The sequence below is a fragment of the Polypterus senegalus genome, chromosome 1, assembly GCF_016835505.1.
Source record: "Polypterus senegalus isolate Bchr_013 chromosome 1, ASM1683550v1, whole genome shotgun sequence".
Lineage (NCBI taxonomy): Eukaryota > Metazoa > Chordata > Cladistia > Polypteriformes > Polypteridae > Polypterus > Polypterus senegalus.
The window spans coordinates 67,311,261-67,336,585 of NC_053154.1; the positions used below are offsets into that span (position 1 = coordinate 67,311,261).

Consider the following 25,325-nt stretch of genomic DNA (forward strand, 5'->3'; position numbering starts at 1 on the left):
CAAGAATTTTTACAATTTTTTGTAAAGAGATGGGAAGTAAACACAAAAAACTGTTGTCACACACTGAAGTTTGATGGTTATCCAGAGGCAAGGTATTAAAACGGTCTTTTTGAACTTTGATCAGTATTGCAACTTTTCATTTAAGTTTCAAAATGTGAATTAAGAAATTGTTTCTTTGATGACTTAGGGTTGGCTATATTATCATATTTAGCTCATATTTTTATAAGGCTGAATGTACAAGGACAAAATGTAAATGTTTTACTGTCACAGACAAAGAAAATTTGAATTTTTCCCAGAGAAAACAATTTAACACTGGAAGATGATTTACCATCAAAAGAAAAAGTCATTGTTTTCAATTGAAAACTAAATTAAAATTGCACTTCTCAGAAGATTATGAAAAATAAAATTTCACTAAGAATCCATTTCCTTCAGAGGATGTAGCAGTAGCTGAATACCTTTCTTCTAAAGAAAAAGAGCAACTCATTGATATTACATGTAAATGAATTAAGAAATTTAATGGATAATTTTAAAAACAACTCTCAGCCAACTTCTGGATTAAACAAAAGAAAGACTGCTTAAAATCTATGTTTTTACATTTTCAGATTATATATTGATGCTGCAACCTTTTTTTTTTTGTGAGCTTGTACAGACGAGTACCCGCAATCTAACATGCCTGACACCGCAGGTATTTCTGATTTCAGAATACTTGTATATACATAATGAAATATCACAGAGTCACCCTTGATCAATTATGGAAATGTAAGCAAACCAGCTAAGGACTCACATGTAGAACAGTGCACGTTACCGAGCCGTTATTATTGTAGTGATTTCTTTGAAGGTAACGGAAAGGAAGTTAAGCATGGTGAGGGACAGAAATGGCTTCAAGCAAATAGCAAACTGAGTTATGTCAAGCTTTCCCACTGTTTATGAGGTGGTGGGGATTTGCCTGGACTGAGATGTGCTGGCCGCTATTATTCTCTTTACAAGAGCTAATATACTGTACACGGTGCCCTAAAACTTAGACTCTTTCTCCGTTGTTCTCATGCACAACGTTCCCCTGGTAAAAAGGCGGTTCATTCTAGAAAACCCTCAAATAAAGCTGAATTACAACAATTCTGCAAAGATAAGTGGGCCAAAATTCCTCCAGAGCGCTGTAAAAGACTCTTGCAAGTTATCGCAAACGCTTGATTGCAGTTATTGCAACTAAGGGTGGCCCAACCAGTTATTAGGTTCAGGGGGCAATTACTTTTTCACACAGGGCCATGTAGGTTTGGATTTTTTTTCTCCCTAAATAATAAAAACCATCATTTAAAAACTGCCTTTTGTGTTTACTTGTGTTATATTTGACTAATGGTTAAATGTGTTTGATGATCAGAAACATGTTGTGTGGCAAACATGCAAAAGAATAAGAAATCAGGAAGGGGGCAAATAATTTTTCACACCACTGTATAAACATTTGTGCTTTACATTATTCATCATTAATTCAGGGAAGTTTAATTAATGTCCCTTTGCTTTAAACCTTAGATATAACAAAAATGTTGTTAGCAATATAAAAAAATTAGATGTCTGTGTAACTTTCTTCATGATCAATAAAATAAATAAAAATTATTCAGCATAAACAAAATACACACAATTTGTAAAAAAAAATTAAAGAAATAATAATCATAGACATTCTAAATATTTTCAGATATTTTTGAAAGATTGCTTCCCAGATATGTTACTTGTTTTACCAGCTACCTGATCTGAAATTAATACCTTACAACAGGTTTTTGCCCCTCTGACATTTTCCAGAGCTGTTATTAACAATGGAGTCACTGCAATTTAAAACAGCACCTGTTTTATGACACATCTTTAAATGTAAATGAAAGCAACAGTACTTCTTTTTCAGGCTTTTAAAAGGTGAAACACAGCATTTTTGATTGGCCACAAACATAGCAACAGGTCTTTTTCCTGAGCAAGTAAAGCAGTAAATTACATTTTCCTGACTCAAGTTAGTCATATACAATAAAAAAATCAGACACTGAGGTTTCTGTCAGCTCTGCAAGACATGAGTCATACCTTTAGCACATTAACGGTTTCTACAAAACTGAATTTACAGTTAAGATAAGTAAATAAATTCCAAATGCAGATTTTTGGGGTTTGATTTTCCTGAGTTGTCAAGTACACTAAGAAATGTAGTGTGAGGTGCACTGTTTATTACACAGTATATTCATTTATCCATGCATTTTCTATATCTGGTTATATTAAGGCATAACATTTCCAAACCTGCTTTATCCAGTTCAGGTCAGGTGGGCCACAGCCTATTCCAGCAGAAATGAGTAACAGCCCTGAACAGAGTGCAATCCATTGTAGTGTCCAGTCGTGTAAACACCCACCACACACCCACACTTCTCTATCTTAGAGTCACTAATTAACAACTCGTATGAAGGAAAACCTGTACTTTACTATATTGGTGGTAAATATGGAAAAGGAGAATCTCTTAAATGAGTTTTTGTTAAAAGATGTAAAGAACAGCATTAGTAAATATGGTACCAGTAATAAATGCTTCATTTTTTAAAATTGTAATGTTTGTTTTACCCTTTTTCTTAAAGCATAAACTTCATGTTGCATTCACATTTTTGGAAATAATGTCATACCAAACTAAACTTCACATGATCTTAGTAAAAGAATCAGATCTCAGTGAAAATCAGTATGTTTAGTATTCACAGTAGTTTGGTTAGTGAAGAGCAAATAGTGTATGTTTTGGTTTCTTATTACAAAAATATGCAAAGATTTAAAAAGTTGTAATGTATAGCAATTGGTCCATTTACCTCAGCTCACCGACTGCTATAAGCAACAAAAATCTGTCATTCTTTTAGAGTACCTAATGACTCTTTATATGCATATTATTTTCATTACACACATCTAAAATTTTCACCCTAGGATCAGAAATATATATTATACTTTTAAATACAAAAGTGATAGCATTTTAAGAAATAAAATGAAAGACTCTTAGTAATATATCATTTTCATAGTAAAAAAGAAAAAGAAAAAAGATGCAACATGTAATTAACTATGAGACACATCTTGGGCAAGCTCAATGTTTTGTGATTTCTTTTGGATGCATAGCAAAGCACTTTTTCCTCCAATTGAGACAAGAAAGCATCTTTTACTAATTGCCATAATTTTAAACTGCATTTACATAAACCTTTTTATAAAAATAATTGTGAAATTTTACTTCTAAAAGCATTTTAATTAGCCTAATCATCAAACCCTACTGGGGCATAAGCAGAGGAGAAACAACATTGTTTGCACATGTTGATTTGTCTAGACATAAAAATAATAAAACTAAGCTCCCCTTACGTTAGCATGATTCATTCACAGCAACTGAAATGTGATAATTTAGGTAAACTTGGAGGCAGTGCGAGAACGGTTTCATGAAGTGCATATTAAAAATACATTTAATCTACTTTTGGTTTTTGAGGGCTGGCTTGATAGAGTCAGAATTATACTAAAGAATGAGATATGAACCCTTTTAAAATCTTTTTAGGAATTAAGCTAACCATAAATGAAATGAAACCTTTTTTTCTTTTATACAACTCTCTTATCTGTTATTTTATTTTGTTTTGATGAAAAAAGCAACAGTGTGTATTTACACATTCCACAGCTCTTAAAGCCTATAATTACCTGTAATGGTTGTTTTCCAAAACAACATCCTTTAAAAAAAAAAAAAAGACCATGAAAGAAGGGGGTTGGGAGGGGGAGTGGAAACCAAGAATTTCAGTAAATAACAATGCCTATTCATGCATATATAGATGTATTTTAATGATAGGTAACTTTTAAATCACCCAGAATCAAAGATATACAGGTAAAAAAAAATATTCTACTTTTCACTTTAAATAGCTGTGAACCATTCCTACTTAAGCATAGAGTATTAGATGTGGGGTCTCACTGAACTTGTTGACAGTAACTGGCTGTAGCTGAGAGTTAGGCAGCTTGGGTGATGTGATTGCTGACGTTTCAAGCTGGGCAGAATGCAGTCATCTCTAGTTACTAATGATGGAGAGCATGGCAGTTTTCAGTGAATGCCTAAAGCAAAGAGCAGCTGGTAGTGATCACCAGAGGCTGAGAGAAGAGCACATATTTACTTTTATGATAAATGCTACACTCTGCAATTGTTATGCAAAGATTTCCTAGAATTCTTCCTTATGTAATCAACAGTGGTTTTTTATTCAGATTTTAGAGTCTAAGACATTAATCCAGTGTAGGTGTCATGCTGCGACTTATACAGTAGGTATCTAGCACTGTCAGACTGTAGTCACGCTACATGGTTACTTCAGATACACTTGTATTAGTTTCAGCTGACAAATATTACACAGTCAATAAAAGAAACAGATCTTAATTGTTATCTTAATATGCCCGTGTAAATTTTTACTAAAGTTTTAAATGTATAACTAAACAAACAAATTTTTGTTTTATTCTTTATCACCTATGTCCCATTCAATAAATGCTACAACTATATCCACAATAGAAAGACATTATGAAAGAAGATACTGATAAATGAAAATAATCTGAAGCTGTTCCATTAAGTCTTCTTCCGTGTAAGAGTACAAAACAGTTCAGCAAAACCAACTTGATAGTTTAAAAAGGCTTTGAATTTCCACAACTAGACTTCAAATATGGAATATTTCTTAACATAGTGAACAAACAATGGAGTTTCACTACTATGCAAATCAGGGTATTAACAATATAAAGAAACACGACAAGATCTAGATTTCACTATGAAATTAACATTAGATTTATAGTAAAAGTCTTTACATGAAAGCTTCTCAGATTATTTGGTAACAATACAGTAGGCATTATTTCATTCTTGATACAGCTCTAAGCCTGTACTTAAGCTGATCATCAATACTGTTTAAAACACTACTTTTATTGTCAAATGAAATCAACATTTAATAAGGAAAAAAGCCTGACTCTCAGTATAACCAAAGTAACAGTTAAAAAACGTCAATTGTCATGCATTGGCAAAGACCCTCTTTACTGATGTAGCTTTTAATCTATGGGGTCTAGAAGGATTGTTAGAACTGTGGAGCAAATGGACAATAAATCATTAAAGAAAGTATATTCAAGTTAACCATGAATCTGAAAAAAATATTAACTACTCTTTCAGCAGGATCATAATATATAAAATAACAACTTAACCCTAATCTATTTAGGAAAGGCTGACAATAAACAAATTGTTAAAAAAAATGCAGTCAATATCTAGGCAAAGCAAAAATATACAGGAAAGTATTGAACAACTGCACTGTTTTTTTGAGAATGACATTGTGGGGCTGAGGCTAATGTCACTTTCCCACAAATCCATGATCCTGGGTTGAATTCCTATTATCCAGTCATTGTTTGTGCAAATGTTCTTCCCATGTCTACATGACTCTTTGCCTAAGCAACCTAGTTTTTTCCTCATTTCCACCATATTTGCTTATTAGAATGAATGGCATTTACAAATTGCCCCTGTGGGTATGATATCCCATTGAAGGTTTTTTCTTGAGTTAAACCTGAAACTATCAGGATGGACTCTTAACCATTAATTGAGATAAACAGGTCTAAAAAAAAAACTATGATTTGTTGTGTAATCTAATGACACTATTCAGTTCATTTACCTGAAAAGTTTTATCAGTTTTCTCAGATCCTAATGCACAGCTTGCACACCATTTATAGGATGCAACGTTTCTACGAGATGACAATTCCAAAGACACTAAATGATCACCCTTTCACATGGTTCTAGTGTGGAACCAACAAGCTGAACATAATTGCTTGGTTATACCTTCATTGTTATCACTCGTTAATTTAATATTGTTCTTTATCAGTATGCTGCTGCTGGAGTATGTGAATTTACCCTTGGGATTAATAAAGTATCTATCTATCTATCACTTTTCTCATAATACTTGCATTTACAATTTTACAATTATATACACAACATAATATTTTACATTTTGTAATCTGTACATAAAAAATCAATATAAACATAAAGCACATCACAAAAAAGTATTAAACAGTGAAACAATCTCACAAATGTTAAAGATAATGTAGAGTCTTTCCCATGAAAAAGTATTTTCCTTAGTAAGCCTGTTCTGTGGTGTATACAAATAATTATTTGTTTGACTCAGAGATCTGATCAATAAGATACTGTATTTTGGGTGAAAATTCTGTGAATGAAATTAAAACTATTTAGCCTACTTTACAGATACCATAAGATATGATAACTTTCCAAAAAACACCCCTTAGACCAACGCTTCCCGAATCATTTTACCCTTGCACCCCCTGTGATGGATGAGGACGATTTCGCACCCCCTTGGTTTGAGAAGTATGAAAAAGTATGAGGTTAATGCAGAAAAACAGATCACCAATTGAAGTTTTATGAATAATGGATACTTTATTCTCCACTAGCAAAATACCCGTGCTTCGCAGCGGAGAAGTAGTGTGTTAAAGAAGCAATGAAAAAGAAAAGGAAACATTTTGAAAATAACGTAACATGATTGTCAATGTAATTGTTTTGTCACTGTTGTGAGTGATGAGTGTTGCTGTCATTTATATATATATATATATATATATATATATATATATATATATATATTTACACACACGCACATAAACATATATATACATATCTATACATATACACACACACACATATACACATACATATATATCTACATATATACACATACATATACATACACACATACACATATATACACACAAATACATACACACATACATACATACACATATATACACACAAATACATATATATATATATATATATATATATATATATATATATATATATATATACTGTACATACACACACATACATATATAAACATATATATACATATACATACATATCTACATATATACACACACAGCTATTTCGTATCAGTGCAATACGTTTTTGTTCAAGTTCTATTTAAATTTTAAATAGAAGGAATTTTTATTTAGTCGACAGAAATATCTTTGGTAGGAATGGTAAAAACAGACAGGAATATTATTCCTGAATAAATCAACTCAAACCTTAAACAACTTATAATATTTTGCTCTCCATAAAAATATATCCTGTCAAAATTATACAAATTCAAATATGAACATGCTGCATAAAAAACCTAGAAATATAAATAAAATGTGTTCCTTTCAGCAATAACAAATCAAATCATTCAGTTGTCTTTGCTCATATGTCATTTTAGAGCTGGACGCTGGCATCTTTTTTTGGCCACAGGTTCGTTTATGTTTGGTGTGAGGTTCTGTGTTGTGGAGATTCTCAGGATGGATTGCAGGTGCTCATCAGTGAGGCGACTCCTGTGTGCTGTTTTGTTAGTCTTTATCACTGAGAAGAGCTTCTCACACAGATATGTGCTACCAAACATGCACAAGGTTCGAGCCGCATGTAGACGGACTTTTTGTTCTTCAAAGTCACCAAAGCGCCGTGCAAACTCAGTGCGCCAGTTTATCAGCAAAGTGCGATTTGGGAACACCGTAGTGACGACTTGGTTCAACATTACTTGGCAACAGGGAAAGTGGTGCAAGTTGCACTGGTGCATTTTTGTCTCCCATAAAAGCAGCTTCACTTGAAATCACTTTGTGATTGTGCACGGGTAAAAACGTCCGCTGAAGTGTCAGATTCTTATTTAATTCTTCTGCTTTCTGTATCTTCTGCATTGCATTCAGGTCTTTCAGGTTACCCTGATGTTTTGTCTCATAGTGCCGTCTTAGATTAAATTCTGTAATTACAGCCACATTAGCTCCACAAATGAGACACACGGGTTCAGTAAACATATACTCAGCCTCCCATCGGTTTTTAAAGGCTCTTTTTCAGAATCAACTTTTCTCTTCAGCATCGTGTGAGCTAGCTTCAATAACTTGCAGCATCATAAGCTAGACTTGATTAACGCGTAAGTGTTCGCAAGGCAGCTGAAGAGCTGCATTATGGGATCTGTAGTTTATTGTGTTACCAGCGCTTCATATACCCGGCCATTAATAACAATAATACAGTATATAAAATGATCTCGCCCTTGAGTTTGACACATATGGACTAAATAGAACTTGAAAAGATATTTTTTCAAATGTGATCGCAATTCAGATAGAGTTGACGCGCACTACAGCCTGCATGCCTCAATAAGTCATCCTTCCCTCGCTCTTACTTTTTACCGCTCATCTAATGAATACACGGAGTATGGCTTTACCAAAACAATCATTGATGGCGAATAAAGTATCCATTATTCGAGTATGTAGATCGGGATATATATATACATATATATATATATACCCGTGTATCGCAGCGAGAAGTAGTGTGTTAAAAAGCTAGAAAAGAAAAGGGAACATTTTAAAAATAACGTAACATGACTGTCAATATACAGTATTTGTTTTGTGAGTGTTACTGAGTGTTGCTGTCATCAAGGATTTGATTATCATTATTTCTTTCAATCAGGTTCGTATTTGTAGGATGTGTTGTGTTCAAGTTACATTCCGTGTTTGTCAATCGTTGTAAAGATGACAGGTTTCATTCATCGATTCGTTTCTTACTGCATCAATAAACAGCTCGTCTTCTTCTTTATCTGAGACCTGACACACTGCATGCACGGGTTTTTTACACTGTCTTCCTTTAGCGGGACATTGACTTTTTCCACCGTGTGCTTTGTTTCCACAGTAGTTGGATTTATGAATATGTTTGTATGTATCAGACGCTTCATATTTTTTGCTGCCTTTTCAATTGTGTAATTCGGTTTTGTTCAGCTCTTTGGAACTGTTGCTTTTTGGCTGTGCACTGCGTCAGTTCACGTGAGGCGCTCGTGTAACATGCATCGTAGGTTCCCAGCTTTGCTGGTGCCATCTCGTGCTATGTCCATGGCTGTATTTAATGTTACCTTAGTCCTGGCACTTAAAACTTTCTCTCGCAGTTTCGCTGAGTTTGTGCTAAACACCACCCTGACCATCTCATCTTCCTCTCCATAAGCACAGTCCTTAACCCGTGAATATTTACCCGTGGCAGTTTGCTATTGGATTGCCGCTGACGGACGGCCTTATATGGGCAGGCACTAAATTACAAACGCCAGCGGCAGCCTGTCTATGAACTTAATTTAAAGTGTAGGTTTACATCGTGCTTTGTTTCCGAAGTAGCAGAACTCATGAATATGGTTGTATATGTCACTTGCTCGCTTCTTATTGTTTTGCTGCCTTCTCAATTATATAATGCATGTTTTCTTCAGCGCTTTTTGGAGGTCTTCCTGGTTTTCTATGTACTGCGTGATTACGTGGGAGGCGTGATGATGTCACATGAAACTCCGCCCCCACGGCGTTCAAGCTCATCTCCATTACAGTAAATGGAGAAAAACAGCTTCCAGTTATGACCATTACGCGTAGAATTTCGAAATGAAACCTGCCCAACTTTTGTAAGGAAGCTGTAAGGAATGAACCTGCCAAATTTTAGTATAGATCAATAATTGTTTTGGTAAAGCCATACTCGGTGTAATCCTCCTTCCATTTTCTAATTTTTTCGCAACTAGCCATGATTTAATGGACGGTAAAAAAGTAAGAGCGAAGCGGCGGTGACTTATTGAGGCAGGCAGGCGAGAGCACAATAGCACACGGGCTCGATGTAGTGTGCGTCAAGTCGATCTAAAATGCGCGGTCAGATTCAAAATAATATATCTTTTCAAGTTCTATTTGGATATAAGTAGGTTCTATTTAGTCGACAGAAATATCTTTGGTAGGAATGTAAGTTGAATTTAGTCTTTAAATTTCTATGGTGAAGAAAAATGTATGCAATGATGACTAAATTTAACTTACATTCCTACCAAAAATATTTCCGTCGACTAAATAAAACTTACTTACATTTAAAATTTAAATAGAACTTGAAAAGATACGATAGTTCATAATACCCACGCAGCACTAAGTGTGCCTAAGAGCGGAAGTCATCCGTTTTAACAAGCAGCGTATTGCACTGATATGAAATAGCCTGCCCATTTAATAATTTAGGAATGGATAGATAAATTAAGATTTTGTACAAATAATGTTTTTCATTTTTCTTCCTCGATGGATTCTGGCACCCCCAGCAACAGTTGCTCGCACCCCAACCCCCAATCGGGAAGCCCTGCCTTAGACCTTTGCTGTTTTAAAGGCCAGAAATAAGTCATATTTTTGAAGTACTTGCTAGGTGGGACAATGTTTCTGTTAGATTCCAGGATTTGCCTATTGATCACATCAGTAAATACTTGTGAACTTCTTGTCCACTGCACCCTCCATCAGATAGGGGATAAAGTCACAGGTCATTTGCTTTGGAATGTTGTAATAACAGTTTTATCTGGAAATGGACTGCTCTTTGCTCTTGTTTCACTGCACCTTTGGCGTATGTTGGAAACTTTATTTTTCCGAACCAGACTTTTATTCTACTTTTATATGTAGAATTAACAAAGTTAAACTATAAAGCCTTCCCAAAATTTTTATGACAAAAACTACCAGCAAAACACTAACATTTGAAATGAAAATGGAGAAAGCATGACTTGTGAACCTATGTATACTAGTGCTTTAAGCAATTATTTCTGTTTCAGATTACTGAAAACACCCATCATGTACTTCCCACCTCTGTTCTCTGAAGAAGGAAATACATTAGTTGAACTGGTTTCAAGACTTCCATAAATTAGGAAGTATTTAAAGGTTAATCATTTTCATTTAATTTATGTTTCCATTTATGTTACATGGTGTGATATACAAAGAGCAGATATATAGTAGGTAATTATATTTGAACACAGTGAACAGCAATAAGTGAACCCTTTGTATATCAAATACAAAATCCACCATTAAAGAGAACGTTTGGAGAGAATCTAGTTTGTGAACCTAGGGACTGCAGTTCTTCTGTATGCAAGTCATACATTTCTACTGGCCTCGCTAGTCTGAGACCTTCAGCATGCACTGAAATAGTTCCTTGTTGAGAACAATGCAACCAGGATAATAGTCAACCCCACCAAAGCTAAGGTCATTATTCTCTGTGGTAAAGAGTGTTTTGATCTTTGTTTATTGTATTTACTCCATTTTTGACACCCACTGCACACCCAACCTACCTGAAAAGGTGTCTCTGAATTGCCTTTCCTAAGATTTCTTCCATTTTTGTCTCTAAAAGGTTTTTTTTTTTTTTTGGAGTTTTTGTTTTTCTTGGGAGTCAAGGCTGTGGAGCTATTAAAAACAGGGCCTGTTAAAACCCACTGAGACATTCCTTGTGCAATTTGGCGCTATACATGAAATACATGATTATTGTTGTTGTGTGAGGTGAGTAGCAGCCCAAAGTGGAGCATTATCTTGGGGTATTTTTCCACAAAAGATTGTGAGGTAGTCTCAGCATGTAATTAAAATGTCTCCTTAGAAGGGGTACAAGGCTTGACTTACTAAGAGATGATAAGGGGCATACCTGGGAAATTCTGAAGAGACTGCATTTCTCAGCTTGTCTGGGATGGATGGATGGATAGATAGAAAACTTTACATTATGTAATTTCCCCAGGAGATGTGGGTGGCTTGGTCAGCCTAGCTAAATGAGATACTGTGACTTTAATCAGGGTAAGTAGAATCAAATGATAACAATGAAAAATACTGTAATAGAGTACATCAAAAATTATTTGTTTTATTATATGGCACTGTATGCCTTGACTTTCAGTTAAAGTACACATAAAATTACCAAAAAATGCCACAATGCTTAGTTACCAATGGTATTTTCTAAGCTGAGAGACACTAACATTAAAGCACAGTAAATATTAAAAACGCAAAATGTATTCTTTTAAAAACTGTATTTAGACAAGTAAAAACATTCAGTTTTAGATGATCTTTACCTGGCTCAGTTTTTTGCACTTTTCAAGTTTGACTCACTTGCATCTGCTACTACTTTTAAACTGGCCTGATTGGTTTGATAAGCTTTCAATGGTGATAATAGCTCCTTGTTCCTATAGGACTTTTGTAATTTGGTAAGGCCACTCTGGCTTGGACATCTCTTGACATTTAGCCTTTTGGAACCCCTTGTCATTCTCTTCTCCACGTCTGAACCTTTGTTACTACAAAAAAAAAAAAACACAAAAAAGTAAAGCAAATCAACTACTGTACTAGCCAAGTAAAACATACAGATAATGACGACAAGGTAGGCCCCAAGTACTGAATTCACAATTAAATTACATGAAAACAGAATAGCTCAGGCTGCTTCAATAACAAGACAGCTGGTGGCTGATATTTTAATGGGAGTGATGTCATTATATTTTATTGCACTTGGGAAGGTTAAACAGACCCTGAAGGCCCAGAGAGTTTGCCGCACTACACCTCAAACTGACTAAAAGTTTCATTAGTTTTTTACTTTACTTTTTATGTACTTTAAAACAGTGTTTTAACAAAAGATGCATGTGTAAATTGTACATTTAGGTCACCTGTCCTTTATCACATGTTGGTTATTAATGCATCCTTTTCTGATATTAACAGAAATATTTAATAAAAAAAATAATGGATCTCTAATGCTATTTAAAATATAAAACATTTACTTTCATGATAATTACTGTACAAGTGATATCAATTTCTTAGAAATTATATCATACTGTGTAGGTAATTTTGTTTTTATCTGTCATTCAGTCAAAACTGGACAATTTTAATATTCGCTCTCTAATTAAGACAGATATCAACACAAAATATTAATTCTAGTAAACCCGAAAGTAGCTTTTTTCCCCCTTTACCGTGATGCTGAAAAAAAAAAATATACAAAGATATATAAACTCGACCAATATAAGAAGGTTTGTCTATTATCGTAGGTAGTGCTACATATTGTACTATATGCTCTGTTAAGCACAACCTTGCAGCAGGACTTGAAAACAAATTAAGTGCATCACCACCATATCCAACCCAAATGTGTCAGTTTAGATTTCACAGAGACTCACTGATAGTGCACTTTTGCATTTATAAAGACCATTGTAACAGATGGCTTAAACAATGTCTGTACTTCACTGCCAGCCTTTGGTATTTATACCAATAAAACTAAGTATTACTTCTTGACTGAGAGATTGAAGTTAAATGAAATATAAGAAAATGTTTATACTGTTACCCACCCTGTTTTGGGTGAACAAGCCAGAGACTCTCATATATAAATTGAATCGTGGAGGGTTCATGGTGGGCACTGTATTACATTATGAGAACTCAGACACTTCTTGTGCACGGAGTATTTAATGGACTAAAATTAAATGCTATTCTTTAGTTACACAACACATCCAAAAGGAACAAAGTGTTACACTATGAGTGTCATTTTACTCATGCTGTAAAAGAGCAGATGGATCAGAAATCCTCACGGCAGCCCTCTGCCTCAATAAACATATTTTTCAATCTCAGTTCAATTGGCTTGTACATGTCTCCAATGGCACTTAGTATAAAAAAAAGAACTTATGACACTTTAATCACAATTGCTGCTGCTTATTAATTTATACTAACATATATGCTGGAGTATATGTAGCCCCTAAAGCATTTAAAAATATGAATGATTTTATTTTGTATACATTTTATAGAAATGTATTTTAACTTTTGAATATTTTTGCAGATTTACTGTACATATTCCTAAACTGTACAAAGCCAGCATTTGACAGGAAGGTGTGCACTGACCTTATCATACCTCACTTAAAGAACTTTAAATATTACACAGGTGCTGCTTGAAAGATCTCTTGTAATTTGCAGTGGTCATTGGAATGGAATAAACTGAATATTTGTTTTCTTATCCATCATTTTGACAGATGTTCTAATGCAGAATTTGGCAGAATGTTAGACTTTATGCATACTTGTATCAATTTAGTGAACTGCATAGTCCAATTTCAGCACTTTTACAAAAATCGCATCCACTAGTTTTGAGGAGGTCAATGGATTAAAGAATTACTAAGTTACTCCATTTTTTGAGCTTTTAAAAAATTGTAATGTGAATCTTTCCAAATGTTTCATGATGAAATGCTATGCTTACTTATGGAAAACACTATAAAGCAAATTGTGAGGAAAAAAAAAAAATCACCAAATCAATTAGAGGTTGGCAAGTTTTCCACATTTAAAATAAACTTTAACAATTCTTTCTCTCTCAATTACTTTACATTACATAACTTTTAAACCCCCCTCAACCATGCATAGCTCCTCACTTTTCTTTGCTATTCATGAGCACACAGACCCTTTTAAGAGTTTAGAGAAAGGAGATGACTGTAAGTAATTTCAGCTAATGCCATTATCTTCTCTATCTTTCGACTGCCAATCTAATCTAGCATGTTAGATCAGAGTGAAAGACAGCCCATTCACCCTAACTGTGCTTAAAAATTCATACAAATTTTGTTAACCCCTTGCATGTTTTAATACTTGAGCAAACTTAATTGAGTATAAGCTATAGTATTGCTTAAGTCATGCTGAGGCAGTAAGAATTACATTCTGAATTCTAAAATGTTTAAGAATAAACTTACAATACGGTATGCACTTTTATAATATCATTCATTTTGTAATATTATATGAAGAACAGGCAAACACTTAGTAATGGGCTTTAGTAGATTCCATAAAACATAACATTTGCTTGTCATGGATTTTAAACCATGAATGTCTCATTCCAAGGAGTGAGTCACACTGCCTAAGGGACAAAAGTGATTGTACTTTGAAACACAGCCATGCCTTGAATGCCAGGTATGAAGGACCCATTTAAAGTCTAGGAACAATAGCCACCAGAAAAAGTAATAGTTTAGATTTTAGTTTTCAGCTCTTTCATGCAAGCATTTTGTACTTCACATTTTTAGATAGTAGAAGCAGTAGTGGCACCAATAAACAAAACATCTTCAAAGACACTAAGGCCTTGTTCACACGGGCGTTAAAATCGAGCGTTTTTTTTGCGTTCGTAGAGTCCGGTGAGTGCGGATCAAGCGGCGAGTGTTTTCTACACGTAGGAGTCAATGAGAGTGTTCACACGGGCTTTGGTGACGTCGCGTTTGTCCGGCAGGGCGTTTATACGGCATCAAAAAGACGTTGCATGCAGCTTTTTCTTGGCGTTCAAAACCCAACGAACGCAAGGAAACCGCTTCTAGTTTGTTTTCTGCGCGTTTATTTTACTCTTCGGAGGACCGGATATATCCCAATAATAATAATAAAATAAAATAATAATAATAAATAAAATAATAATAATAAAAATATTGTTTATGATGAAAAATTCGACGAAAGTAATTTTATTATAAAATAAACAATATAAAAGTTTACATGTTGTATATGAAAAAATATTAATATTTTTATGTTTTCATATACAACATATATATTTTCAAATTGCTTATTTTATTTTATTGTCTCATGTTATTTGTAAATCATGAACCTATTAATTTATGTTCTAATATAATATTTGATAACGATTATGTGGGGGGGGGGCATTTCAGTGCATAACACCGGTGTAAGCGCACACTCGACTACTGTTTCCTTACCTCAAAGTGACAAGTAGTCTCTCTTCGGGGCTAACACCAAGTCGCATATTGGTTGATCGGCGTGCAATGTGGCATTGCACCAGCTGCAGCAGACAATCAAAAGTGCAAACCGACATCCGACAGTAATTAAAAAACTTGCGCGGAAATTTTCGCATTTCTTCATAACTTCCTTTAACCCGACGTTGTGCAGTCAGAGGATGAACCCAGTAGCGGCGGCGATTTTTTCTCTCCCTACGTCGCCGTATTATGAGTATTTTTAAAACAAGAAGATTAATACCTAACATAGCAAAATGGTCCATATTGAAAGGAGGCACCTCAAATAAAACGACAAGGGCTTTCATATCCAGTTCCCGACACTGCCTCCACAGGTTAACACACAAACTACAATTTGGGCTGCAGGCTGGCGTTAGACAGAGACAAACGAACGCCGGTGTAGAAGTCAATCGATCGCCACCACAAAATGCAACATAAACGTCTAGGACGTTCAGAGCAAGTTCGTTTATCCAAAAACTTAACGCCCGTGTGAACAAGGCCTAATGGAAATGTACATTTGTCTTTATTATTAAAGAAGCATATTTCACAAAATATGGCCACAGCAAAGTCGGAGTACACGATAATTCCAATGCCTCAAATAACATTAAATATCATGCTAGAAGTCCAGCAGACTTAAAGGGCACATAAATAATAAATAAAATGAAATGGAAAAAAAAAATACTGTCCAAGGGTAAAAGCAAAACAAGATTATCATCAGCCAGTAAACAAAAATCCATCCATCCATCACCCAACCCGCTATATTCTAACTACAGGGTCACGGGGGTCTGCTGGAGCCAATCCCCACCAACACCGGGTGCAAGGCAGGAAGCAAACCCCGGGCAGGGCACCAGCCCACACACTAGGGATAATTTAGAACCGCCAATGCACCTAACCTGCATGTCTTTGGACTGTGGGGTGAAACCGGAGCAATTGGAAGAAACCCACACAGACACGGGGAGAACATGCAAACTTCAGGCAGGGAGGACCCAGGAAGCAAACCCGGGTCTCCTAACTGCAAGGCAGCAGCACTACCTACTGCGCCACCATGCCACCCGTAAACAAAAATACAATAGAAAATTGAAAACTGCTATGGAAGTTCCTTTAAAAAGAAGCCAGACACTTGAAAGCTCTATTAGGAGAAGATGTTCCAGAAATGTTAGAAAACATTCATTTATTTCGGGTCCCCTGTTTTGCTAAAAAAACAGAAACATGACATGTGTGGATGGGTTAAGCTGCATACCCACCCTTTTTGTGCCCTCTTTAAAACTTTTCATCTTCTTCTCCTCCTTTATGATCTATTCTACATTTCTGGTGTTTATACAATTCTTTTTAATTCTATAATTCTAGGGGGCTCCGCCCCCTACTCGCTTCGCTTGCCCACCCCTGGGTTTTGTTTAATAATAATAATTCTTTATTTATTTGTCACACACATAGTTATACAGGACAACACACAGTGAAATGCATCTTTTTACACACCCCTTGGGGTCAAAGCACAGGGTCAGCCATTGTACAGCGCCCCTGGAGCAATTGAAGGTTAAGGGCCTTGCTCAAAGGCCCAGCAGAGTAGGATCTCTTTTTGGCAGTGATGGGGATTCGAACCGGCAACCTTTTACCGGATATACAATTAAAAAAGATTGTTAGTTTCATGGGAATTGTTACATATGCATATTTTCACTTTTATTTTAAAATTTCTGTAAAAACAATACTTTATTTCCAGCCCCGAGCGTGCTTACATCTCTTTCTCGCAGGACATATAATGCTGCTCGCGTTGTGAAGGGGGTGCGGCTGAACGCAAGCTAAGGAGATGCTGTCGAATCATCTGCTGCTGGCGAGCTGCCTGTTTTGCTTGTCTCGCTGCCTGATCATTTCAAAGCCTGTACAGCAGCTGTCCTTTTGCCACTTTGCAACACTGCCACTCACGTTGTGAAGGGTGTGGGGTGGGGAGAGTTAGTTTGGCTGAACGCACGCTAAAGAGTAGCATTCTGATAACCGGCAGGCTTTTTGCTGCTGGCGAGCTGCGTGTTTTGCTTGTCTCGTCGTTGTTTTAAGTGCTGGGAGCACATGAAGCGTGTCTGCCAACAGCAATCCAACAACTGCTAGGTTAGATGTCTGTGGACTTGTTTTAAATGGCGTGGTTAAATCTCTTTCTCAGGATGTATAATGCTGCTTGCGTTGTCAAGGGGAGGGTGGGGGGACGGCTGAATGCATGCTAAGGAGGTGTGCACGCTGCTATCATTCTTCCATGCTGTACTCCGCCTCCCTCAATCGTACCTAACAGTCACTTAAAACAAAAAAGGCTTCAACCTGGCTGGGACGCTACAATATGTTTGAATTTTACTGCTTTCATATTCTTTACCTTTCTCTGCATGTGTATCATGCCATCGTTTGTTTGAGCATTCTACTGCTTTCATAATCTCGTCTGCCTTTTTTTTCTCTCCAACACTTTTGGGTCTCTTTCCTCCGTGCTGCTCGCTCTTCTTCTTTCATTGACGTTTCATCTAGAACGCATTGTCCTTATACACTTTATACGTGCTGAGAGCACAGGATCTGTGTGTGCTACGTGCTTTACACGACTGAGTGTTATTTTTTTATATTGTTTGTGTCTCGCAGGTTTTTTAAGTGTCTTCCGAGAACTTCAGAGAAGATCACATATTGTTACCCTGCTTTTCCTTTCCAGGATTTTTTTTTTTTTTTATAATAGAGAGACAAGCAGGAATCACACTCAGTAATGCACTAATATTCTTAGCACTATCAAGGTGGAAGACATTTTCTATGTTCCATATGCATATAATATATTGTGCTTGTTTGGTAAGACCTGAAATATTACATATTCATGAGACTGACTGGTAGGTTAGAAACATTTAGACCTCCCAGAAAATGTGAATGGTTAAATAGTCAAACAGTAAAAAATGTGAATAGGTATAAAGCAGCTCTTTAAAACTAGTCTCTTTAGTTATTACAACATCTTAAAAACTATAGAAGGGAAAGACCTCAACTGTCTGTATATGACCTATAAATTCAAGAATAATCTGCATGTCAATGTGAAATTACCCATCTCTTCAGATTTAAAATAAGTGTGAAGATGTGTTATTTTAACATATCATGCTCCTGTTACAGTAGCTGTATTCTGTTAAAATTATGACTACTTATTTAATAATACAGTATTTACATATGGGAGCTGTAGGAATCTTATTTTAAAAAAAAAAGGCTATATACATACACATATATGCAGTATTCATGTATTACCATGTATTATAGATGTTTTATTTTGCAGCATGTCATAAGTCATATATTGATTATATATTATTTTGAGTTTTATTATAACTATGTTTATTATAACTATCAAAAACATGCACTATACAAATGCCAACTGAATACGAGTTTTAAACATGTTCCTGGTTGGCAGTTTTTTTTAGCTAACAGCTCGGCCTTCTACAGTTTTTTTTTTTTTTATTAACCTAGGAATTTAAAGTCAGGCTTCTCTTGCGATTGCAGTGTGCAAACAGGGCAGAGGTTTAGAAATGTATGACTTTATAGGATGGATTTTTAAATCAGCTCTATACTTAACTGGAAACAGGTGTAGTGATTTAAGAACTGGTTACGATGTCTTTGCTGTTGTATTAATTAACTGTAGAGCAGCAAGGAAATTGTGTCAAGGATAACAACAAAATTTCATGTGGACTCAGCCAAATTAAGAGTCATCAGGATTAATTGGCAGAATTACTGTATCAGAAATACTGTAGTTCTCCCCCCATTTAAAATTAGTGATAAATTTCGCAACTACCAGTATTTGAAAACTGAAGCATCCCTCAAATGTGTAATGTAACATGACTTCAAGTTAAAACTGTTTACCAAAATATGATTGCATTGATCGATTTAATTTGGTATGGTAAGGAGACAATTGTTAATTTCCCATAATTTCTTTGTATCCTTTAATTATCCTTTCCAGTACAAATGCCACCAGTTTCCTATCAAAGTCTGCTTCACTATGACTACTGAGGAGGTTCAGGGTCAGACTTCAAGCCGCATCTCCCATGGCCTGATATAAGTGGTATGCTTGAGGATACCAGAAGCAGGGAAATGTTTTTGTTCATAAATTGGTTAAATATGTAATTTACCAGGAAGTACTACACTCACATGCATTACCTGTCAAACAGAATTTATACTTAAGTGTTTAACGCATTTGTGGGTACCTCAGCTACTTATGATGCAAATAACTAAATCTAGAGTGATGGCTTAGAATTCCATCCATGCTTGGTTTGCATATTTGTTGCAATGTTGTTGCCATTTGTTCTGCCTCTCTGTTATCCTAAAGGAAGCAACAACTTCATAAAAAAAATGAATTCATACATTTTCTGTCTCTGTCTGTCTCTCTCTGCCAGTTTAAAAGCCATTTTCTAGATTCACCAGGTCGGTTTATTGTTACTTATATCTGGGGATATTGGAGCAGAGGTTTTGAGCCATGTGCTCTCCTGACATTAACATCCTTTAGCTGTTTTTACAACATATGAGAGGGACAGAGATCGTACACTAACCCGGGTTACAGGAGTAAAGGATGAATGCTGAAAATAAATTATATGCAAAAATACACTACACCTTTTTTAGTGTACCTTAGAATAAAAGTTTGATAATGTAAACATAAAATATATTTTCAATATAATACAAATTTTCTTATAGTCCTATTTTCAATGCATTAAATTGTTACTAAAACCATAACAGACAGTTAGAGTAACTATGAAAAGTGGACAGAACAAAAAAAAAATCCTCAATATTTTGAAATACTGTTCTTTTCTATGGAATATGTAATGAAAACACAAAATTATGATTCACAGAGAAATTATGGTAATGATGCCAAATAATATAAGCATTCAGTAAAATAACTGATGTAAAGAAGTATTTGAAAATGCATCATCAAAATGTAGAAATTACTTTAGATTAATAAATGTAATAAAAGCAAGATGACCAAAATTTTGATGAAATGGTTTACTTTTTTGACTTTTGCAAATATACAGGAAAGAAAGAAAATATCATGGATAAAGCCACAAGAATTTATTCTGCAAATAATAACACATTAAAATGATGAAATTGATATTTTTTATATGTAGTAGAAGCAATAAATCTTAGTGCTTAAAAAACAAAATTAAGTGTAAAAGTGTCTATAAATGTAATTACATATCACTGTACATTTTCATATCTTTTGCTGTCACAGAAATACATAGATGACATATTAACAGCCATCAAGTCAATATAAAAATTTAGAACTGTAAAATGTCTTGGCAGCATTCCACCTAAAAATTAGACAATAAGTTTGATTTTTTTCTTTAAATAACAGACTGAACAACTCAGATTTCAGCTTTTAGGTTTAGTAGTTAATAGATCAAAACATGCCATCTTATATGCATGCTGTCAATAAATGAATAAACATTGACAAAGATGAAAATTCTACAACCAATTTCTAAAACAGAATTCAACATCTGTCCCCCTAGTTCCACTTCTATGTAAACCACTGAAAAAATGTAGTTGCACAGATTCTTTCAAAGCAGTCATTGTTAGTTCTTTAATCAGTCTTAGAAATAAATATTCTTGAGAATTAAAGACCAGTTTCAAATTTACCACTTGTTAAAGCTTGTCTTTTATCTTAAGAACTACCATTATGATATTAGATTGGAGTGCAGATGTTGATACTAATACCACAGCATTCTAATATGCAGTCTTGAGAATTTAGTTGTATTGTCACACACTTTTCTTATTTGGCTCACTTCATATTTATCAAAAAATTTTAAATACTTTTAGACATCCGATAACTGTGCTCTGATATGTCTGTCTGCAGTTAGGCTGGTCACTGGGACAAATTATTTTCCCATTATATGTTTTCATTTGGAAATGAAACTTAATAAGAAATCAAAACTAAATTATGTGCTGATGATACTTAACCATATTTATGTAATTTATATATATAGCAATACATACTTCAGTTATGTTATTTAACTGCTTTACTTACGTGAAACAAAAGATGAATGAAAAGGTATTCTCAAATGTCTTTTAATAGACTTTAAATAGACTATTTACAGTACTAATGCAGTGCTGATAGCTCCTTGTGACAATGGCTTCCTAAACTTTGGTTTGGATGAATCAACATACAGTATGTAGCACTGTTGTATTTGCTACTTTTGACACTTAAAAGTAGCCTTAACCTTGTTTCATTTCAATATTTCAGATTATGCTTTAGGATAGGATATTTAGTTTATAAATCACTATACTGGTTTCCAGTCATATTTAAAACCAAAGCTTCTCTCCCCCCCCCATGAACCAATACTAAAGTTAGAATGTATAATACTATTTACTTTATGACATCACTTATTTATACATTCGTTAGTGTCCTTAAGTAGCACTTTACGGCACTGCCATTTTGATCAAGTTAACCTGAAACAGTGACTTGGCCGGGTGTCTTATTTGTGTATCAAACTGGATATGTGCCATAATGAATGGAAAACAGACTGGAATTTTACTGGGCACCCAAGTGATCCAGTTCAGTTTCAGAATAAATTTTTTTTTTCTTCTAATCTGTTGTCATTCAGAAGCAACACTATACCTTACAAAAATTAACTACAATGAATTGAGTGCATAAAATATGTATTCGTTTTAGATATAGGCAGGTATGTTTCTTACATTTTTGAAACATGGATTAAAGGCATGCACTGTTATGTCAGAGGACACAAGCAAGTAGAATATAAATGTTCAGTGAAAATAACCTGAATGTTGTTTTAAGAATGTATTAGTTGTGAGAAAATTTACTCACAGCAGAGATATCTTACATAATATTACCCAAACATTTGTCCTTCCATTTTTATCAATATGGTTAATTCACACTGACATTGAACACATTAAACAGGAGCTAAAAATTCACAGCAAACACACATTTCAATTTTTTCTTGTCATCATGAACATATTTGGTTAATCTGAAGATAATCAGAAGTTTTTTAAAACATATACCATCTTCTTCTAAAAGCAGTGAGGCCGCTCATTGCCAGTATTGAAATGGTTGTGTATTAAAGCTGCCAGAGCAAAAAAAAAAAAATCAGTTGAATGCTGTATAAAGCATAAAAAATGTTGTAAAAAAATCAATATGTTAAGGATTTAAAAAAATTTTTTTTAAATTTTCGATTTAAATGTCATTAAACTGTTATTCCATAGTACCAATTTAACAGTAGAGGAATTAAAAAGTTATAACATAACCTTTTAAAGCATTATGGACCAGCTCGAGCAATATGTCTGGAAAGTGGATAGTGTATACCATAATGGAAGCTCATCTGCTGCAGCATATTGAGGCATGGACTGTGGAAGAGTACAATAGCCAGATGCTTTCACCAAGGCAGCAATACTTGGTAAGGCATAAATGAACAGATCTATATGAATTACTTTAGTAGATCATATTTTAGTATTTGTGTTATAGCACAATCTGAAGAGAACAATATAAGAGGTGTTTCCTTCATGAGACCAATTCCCCAGCCTCTTGCAAGCACTCTTTCTGGTTATGGCTGAAAACACACTACATTACAGGTCACATAATATCCATCCATCCATTTTCCAACCCGCTGAATCTGAACACAGGGTCACGGGGGTCTGCTGGAGCCAATCCCAGCCAACACAGGGCACAAGGCAGGAACCAATCCCAGGCAGGGTGCCAACCCACCGCAGGACACACACAAACCCACCCACCCACACAGCAAACACTAGGGCCAATTTAGAATCGCCTATCCACCTAACCTGCATGTCTTTGCAACCTGCAATACTTTTTTTATATATAAATGACAAAATGATAAATAACATTAGAAAGTCAAGTGCAGACCCAGCATATGTATTCTAAAATAATTTGAATGATTATTGTCATGTTATAAAAAGGTTGTGGACATATCCTCTAAGAAATAATTAGATTTTTTCTAATTTGAGATAATGTCGAATGTTACTTACTGAGTTATAGAAGGTGGCCTGCAATTTCTCAGTTCACTTTATAATACTGGAGTCTCTCAGTATATTGCTAATGGGTTCTGTGATTATAATATAATAGGTATAAATTTCATTCACCATGCTGTCAGGCACGAATATCATAAATGGTTGGTTGGATTAATGGATAGATTGATAGATCAATCAATCTTTATTTGCAGGGAGATCAGCCTCCAACAGACCGTGTTTGCTGATAGATGTGCACCAGGATTATAAGATCTTCCTTGTGAAACTTGCAGTTATTCTTACCCAAACACAAACTTGCCTTATGAAATTTGTGAAGCATTGTCTTAATATAAAGGCTACATTCATATTGTACAATATCATGTATAAAAATCTAAATGGATAAGGATTTAGCTTAGTGTTCATTGTCTTCATGCAAATGGACATGGAGATAGGCATTAACAATATCGGTAGTAGAAACCATAGTTGTACCCAGGCATTTATAAAATAAATTGGAAAAAAAAAATTAGGTTCTCTGAGATCTACGTACAGTATATTCTTTTTATTCCATATATATATTGTGACAGCTAGGGGGCGCTGTCGTCCCCTTGAACCCTCGGACCAGACGCCAGACACCAGATAAAAGTCCAATAATTGGTTTTATTATTACAATAATGTGCACAAAGCACCCTACACTCCACAATACTCATAAACAAATCAATAATCAATCACAATTCTACAAATCCTCCACTTCCAGATGCGTTGTTACTTTCCTCCCAACTCAGCTTGCCCGTCTGGGATCTCCCACAGTCTTTTATAGTCCTTGACCCGGAAGTGTTTCTCTCTCTGTCCATGTGACTGGCAACACTTCCGGGTCAAATAAAAACTCCTTTTCTTCAACCTGGAAGTATGTCATTTCTTCTGTCCACATGTGTGGGACGTACTTCCGGGCTGTAGGGAAAATAATTCTTGTTCCTCCCTGCAGCATCCTCTAGCGGCCCCATGGTATCCAGCAGGGCTGTGGATAAAAACTCCATTGTCCAGGATTCCCTGCTGGCATTCGGAGCACCTCCATGCTGCAGGGAGGGCTCCATCTGGCGGCCTGGGGGTATTGGCCGGGATGAATGGCTGACCATATATCACAATATATATATATTCCCATAAAGCTATGATGACTAACATTGTGTTGACCTGTTTTTATTCATCCATCTTGCTATATCCCAACTACAGGGTCAAGGTGGTCTGCTGGAGCCAATCCCAGCCAACACAGGGCGCAAGGCAGGAAACAAACCCCAGGTGGGGTGCCAGCCCACCGCAGAAAACCCACGCCGACACACCCACATACCAAGCACACACTAGGGACAATTTAGAATCACCAATGCACCTAACCTGCATGTCTTTGGACTGTGGGAGGAAACCCACACAGACACGGGGAGAACATGCAAACTACACAAAGGGTGGACCCAGGAAGTGAACTCGGGTCTCCTAACTGTGAGGCGGCAGCACTACACACTGTGCCACCATGCCGCCCTGTTTTTATTCACTGTATTGAAATTTAATTAAATGCAATTCATTCTAATAAGTTTAGTGGTATCTGAACTTTTACATGTACTTTTAGGACACAGCATCATTTAAGTGCAGTGCAACTCTAAAACAATGGAGTAGGGTAGTATTATCATTGAAGGCAGGTAGTTCATTCCACTTCACATGGATTGTATACATGGGAATAACAATGCCCTAGAAGTTTATTGAGCATATAGCAATCACATTATACTTCCTTTTCTGTTCTCATCTTTCTATTGTAGATACCTTTTTCTAGAACAACTATTAATGGATGCTCGAAAGAACATCAATAATTAAATAAACAAGGCATTC

General features: G+C 35.3%; 1 protein-coding gene across 1 annotated transcript in view; it reads right to left on the reverse strand.

Moving 5' to 3' along the window:
- Window positions 1-25,325, reverse strand: part of LOC120523789 — a 126,765-nt gene that overhangs the window by 38,514 nt on the left and 62,926 nt on the right. The window contains exon 5 of the mRNA XM_039745429.1: window positions 11,853-12,071. Coding sequence (XP_039601363.1) covers window positions 11,858-12,071 — 214 coding nt within the window. The 3' untranslated portion in view covers window positions 11,853-11,857. The remainder of the gene's footprint in view (window positions 1-11,852; window positions 12,072-25,325) is intronic.